This window comes from Anneissia japonica, unplaced genomic scaffold (assembly GCF_011630105.1).
Source record: "Anneissia japonica isolate Jap-2015-1 unplaced genomic scaffold, ASM1163010v1 scaffold3032_len512176_cov184, whole genome shotgun sequence".
NCBI lineage: Eukaryota > Metazoa > Echinodermata > Crinoidea > Comatulida > Comatulidae > Anneissia > Anneissia japonica.
The window spans coordinates 399,353-404,574 of NW_022688691.1; the positions used below are offsets into that span (position 1 = coordinate 399,353).

Here is a 5,222-nt window from a genome sequence, read left to right on the forward strand (position 1 = left end):
TATTCATGAAACTTATTTCCATTCACAGACCGTTTTAACTTGAGTCATACAACTATGATTATTCATTAGTTCACGATTCAGTTAGCAGTGCTGCAAAGTAGAATGAAATATCCTAAATATTGTGACAATTACATGTCTGACCATTTCAATGTAGGTGTAGAATTGGACATAACCAAACCTCCTAATAATTAAAAGCACAAAATTATATTTAGAAACCCCAGGAACACTGATGCCTCTGTAGTCAACGATTCCATTTCTGTATCTTTATCAGGATTGTCTGATGAGGGACATAGAATTTGTTGTTAATACTATAGCGTTCTAACAAGTCTTCGTGATGATTTAGCACCTGAGAAAATCAAGACTATTATTACACGTTCCAATTCACAATATTTGACCATAGTTACCGTGAGGACAAGCGGAAACAACGAGCATTTTAGCGCAAAAAAATGGCTCAAATCTAAGCACGTTAACGCGCGACCAACTCAAGTTCAAAGAGTAATGCAAGAAATACCATCAAATTCTCTTTTCTGCTAAATCTGCACATTATGGCCCTTGTTAAGGGTTGCGGATCCGACCAACGGCGTCTTTTCCAAATTACCAATAAGCTTCTTGGTAAGAGCAATGGAGAAGTATTGCCATGGGTTGATAATGATAGGCAACTTGCACATACGTTTAACAGCTTTTTCATTGATAAAGTCACAAAGCTAAGAGAAAAACTTCAGGAAGTTCATTAAGCGATTGAGCATTTCCATGCCATCATAATTTTCAACAGTTTACGCTTGTTGATGATGCTGATGTCTTCAACTAACCAAGTCCATGCCAGATAAATGCTGTGACGCTGATCCTTTTCCTACTAAGATACATGATGTCCCTTTTAGACACTATGGTACCAATATATCGAAACACAATTAACACATCTCTTTCAAACAATATTTTTCCAAGCAAGCTGAAAATTTGAATTATCAGACCAATTCTCAAGAAGCCCTCTCTTGATCCTGATGTGCTTTCCAATTATCGTCCTGTGTCAAATATTTCATTCCTTTCAAAAATAATTGAAAATGTCGTAGCAGCTCAATTGGCACGTCTACCTCACCAAACATGGATTTTATGATCCACTTCAGTCTGCCTATCGAAAGCTACACAGTGTTGAAACAGCAATTTACTAAAAGTACACAATGATCTTCTTATCATTCAAATTGATAGGGGATACTGCATTTTATGTCTTTCTTGATTTATCCTCAGCATTTGATACTTTGAGCCATTCAATTCTTATCTTCTATTGGTGTACAATGTATTGCTCTCTCTTGGGTTCGTTCTTAATTGACTTCGAGAAAGCAAACTGTGAAAATAAGAAACACATTATCGCCATACCTCAACAATGAATCTGGTGTACCACAAGGATCAACCTTAGGTCCTTTGCTTTTTCTTGTCTACATCTCTCCATTAAGCATGATATTTAAACATCACGTAATGGATTACCACACCATTATGCGGATGATGCACAACTACACATTAGTTTTAAACCCAAAGTTGAAGGACTTACTCAGGCAAAGTTGAAAATGGAAAAAATGTATTGAAATTGTACATCAGTGGCTTACTGTTAATGGCCTGTTTTCAACACCAAGAAGACAGAGGTACTCCAGATCCAATCTAAGTTCAATACTACAACGCCCGTCTGTCAGAACCTAGTGACTTAATTGTTACAACTACTTGTGCTGTTCGTAATATCAGTGACCTTTGACAGCTCAATGACGTTGATGTCAGCAATATGTGTAAGTCGATCTCATTCCACCTGAAAAACATCAGAAACATTCGCAAATTCCTTACTGAGGATGCGACACACAAGATTGTGCATGCTCTTATAACCACTAGACTTGATCAACTGCATACTTTATGGCCTGCCTACCAAGTTAATTCAAAACTTCAGCTTCAGCTAAACTCAGCTGCTCGCTCGCCTTTTGAAGTGTACATCTAGATTCAGTCACACTGTACTGTATTACTCCCAGCGTGACAACTCACAATTTTTTATATACCCAATGACTGGGTCGAAATTACCCAAGATTCAGCAGAAATTGCCCAAAATTACCCAAGCATCCAGAAAATGCATTGAAATTTGAAAAAAAAAAACACGTGTTTTTAGTATGTATAGTTTCCCTTTTAGTTCAATTTATAAACCATTTTTTATTCTAATTGTTTGTGTTAATTATTAAAATTAATATTCATGAGGTGATAATACAGATAGAAAAATACGCCCTCAGTCGGCCAGAGTTATCAGTAGATCAGTGATCAAGCTTTATTATGTAATGCATTAATTAGGTAAGATCAATGGCAACGCAAATCACAAATAAACAATTCTGAACCCATGTTTATAGCAATTAACAGTCAATTAACAATGTTATGTGCACTTCGTTGAGTTTTGTTTACTTGAATGGACTGACAGATACTTTGTTACTTCTTAATTCTTCCTCTTTGACAAAAATATTTAATTTTCTTAGTAAAAATAAAATACCCAAGGATTTGAACGGAATACCCAAGAACCCAAAACCCAAGCAGTGGTCACACTGATTACTCCGGTGCTCAAGAATTTTCACTGGCTGCCGGTCTCACAACGGATTGTTTTTGAAATTCTCTCTATCGTTTAACAAAGCATTACATGGTCAAACTCCATCATACATTTCTGACCTCATAAACTTAATTGCGATCGAATAAATGCGGCCAGGTTCTTTGATCAATAACAGGTACTAGTTTACATGTTCCGACATGCCGTTTAAAATCATATGGTGAAAGATAATTCAATGTTGCGCACCTGTGAATTATGAGCCTGCAAGCTACTGCTTTGTAGTAGTAGCCTATTTAAACTGCAGGAGAATGGTTGGAATGATCTTGTCTGCTTGTCTGTTTTTGTTTTGTTTTGTTTTGTTTTGTTTTGTTTTGGTTTTGTTTTGTTTTTTTGTTTTTGTTTATGGTTAGTTAGAATAGATCAATGGTTTAGTTTTCTTTTTTGCTTTCTGTTGTATCAGCGCATAGAGACCCCGGTGTTATGCACTATATAAATCTAATTACATACATACATTACATATATTTCACAGCCACACTTCAGTAACTTTGCTTCATTTCAAAGAAGACCCAACAGTTTTAAAGTAGTCTTAAAAAAATTACAAATATTTCAGGAATCTAAAGCAACGAGTTAATTATATGTGCATAAAAAAGTAAATATTTCTGAGCGAAACTTTATAGCAGAGCACAGAGCACTATTGCTCAATAACTCGCCATATCCAAATACACATGTACCGATGTACGAGTTATGGTAAAAACAATGCATTAAAAGACTTACGTTCACCACTACGTAACGCACTAACTAGCCATATCCAATACGCATGCACCGATGTACGGGTTTTGGTAAAAACAATGCATTAAAAGACAGTGTAGTAAACATACTTACAATATTAGATTGAAACATTATAAAAAGTAAATGTAACCCCTTGAATTAGACACTCTTCCTGAAACTATTTTAGTGCAAACTGTTTTCTCTTATAGTTTTTTTTTCTTCACTGTTGAAAAATATTGTACAGTACAGTACAATTAAAATAATAAAACTACTGGTGTGTGTGTGTGTATAGGCCTACTGTCTTTGCTTTTTATTTAGTTCTTTCATATTTATGTTTTATTAATTTTTTTCTTATAAAATGTATTTGTCTTCAAATAAATATATTAACTGTTTTTAATTCGACTTGGTCTCTCAGTTTAATTCAATCATGTCAATTCTGCGTTCTATTTTATTTTTTGTAATAGAGTGAAAATGCTTTGGTCGTTCATCCTGCTAAGGTCTGTATCATAGGATGTAGTGATTTGGATTGCGGCGATAAAAAATGCTGCTCATCTGTGAAAAACAACAGCGTCCAAGATAATACATCACAATCGGACGTTAGTACTGTTATTATCATTATATAACAATATTTGTAGCTTAAATTTTAAATTTGAAAATAATGTCATACACTGCTGCTTTAGCATATAACAAATGGTCTTTTCCGCTAAGCCTCGCCCAACAAAACAACAGTGTGAAATCATACGCAAGCTCGTGGGACATGTGTTTTTGTAGAATATATGCGTACTATTCCTAGGTGGCCCTGTTCTGATTGGTCAGTAGGTTTATTGGGAACGATAAGTCACACTTCGGTGCACACAAATTCATATACGCAAACACGTACACGCTATGACGCAAGCGCACACGTTACATAAACAATACAGTCCAAGAAGGTAACATCCAGAACTTATCCCGTAGTTTGTAGTCCATTTATACATACCCACTGCTCGTTAAATTAGTGCTATTCACACAGCAATCACGAGACATGATACACTTTCCAACTGTTTTGTTTTTGTTTTTATGCAGGTATGACAGCTGTATTCGACGGGAAACTATCACGTCAAGATGTCAGCATGGTGCATATTATCCAGGTTTAGGAGATAACATTTGATATAATAAATATATACACGGAATTAATAGAAGGGTAGTATATAATAATACAGGATGCTCGCTGAAGATAAGACACAGTGGATTATAATATAATAGGACTGATTGCCAATGCAGGATGTTTTTACTACTGCAGTAGCAGAAAACTGTATTCATACATAAATAATAATACAGTATTGCAGTCGCCGTCGTTTAGTAGCACTTTACTGCTCAAAACCTGCAAACCCTATGCATCTACTAACGGTTATTCGGCCAGCGCCAGACGTATATTAGGCCAACCGCCGCTCCTTAAAACAAAAAAAACAAAAAAAACAAAATAAACAACTTTGGATAAATGCTGTATCGTTCGTGTAGATATCACTGCCTCGCCTATTGTAGTTTCTATCATCGCACAAAGATTGTTAAGTTTGAGTTTTTCCAGTTATTTTAACCATAAATTTAAACTTTTAAAAGTAGCTGTTTCTTGTGCACTGTACTTATTTACACGTACGTACATTTTAAAAATGTGTGCCTTGCACAAATTCATCTTCTTATTTCGCTCCAATGCTTATCTTGCTATTATGAGAACATGCGCACCTGGTGATACTATAATGCCCAACACCCTACGTGCGCCCTCAGTACCTCTACACAAATTCTAATTCATTGTAAATAAAAAAAATACTTACAGTATTAGAATTTGTGCTTTGATTATTGTGAAACTTTAATGTTTCGTGGAACGAATCTATCTTATTAGTATCATCAAAAAGTTACA

At 35.2% G+C, this 5,222-nt stretch overlaps 1 protein-coding gene across 1 annotated transcript in view; it reads left to right on the forward strand.

The window, feature by feature from the left end:
* LOC117122755 (zinc transporter 1-like) overlaps window positions 1–4,738 on the forward strand; it is a 24,153-nt gene extending 19,415 nt beyond the window's left edge. The window contains exons 7-8 of the mRNA XM_033268471.1: window positions 3,793–3,924; window positions 4,391–4,738. Coding sequence (XP_033124362.1) covers window positions 3,793–3,924; window positions 4,391–4,396 — 138 coding nt within the window. The 3' untranslated portion in view covers window positions 4,397–4,738. The remainder of the gene's footprint in view (window positions 1–3,792; window positions 3,925–4,390) is intronic.
* The last annotated feature ends 484 nt before the right edge of the window (window positions 4,739–5,222 follow it).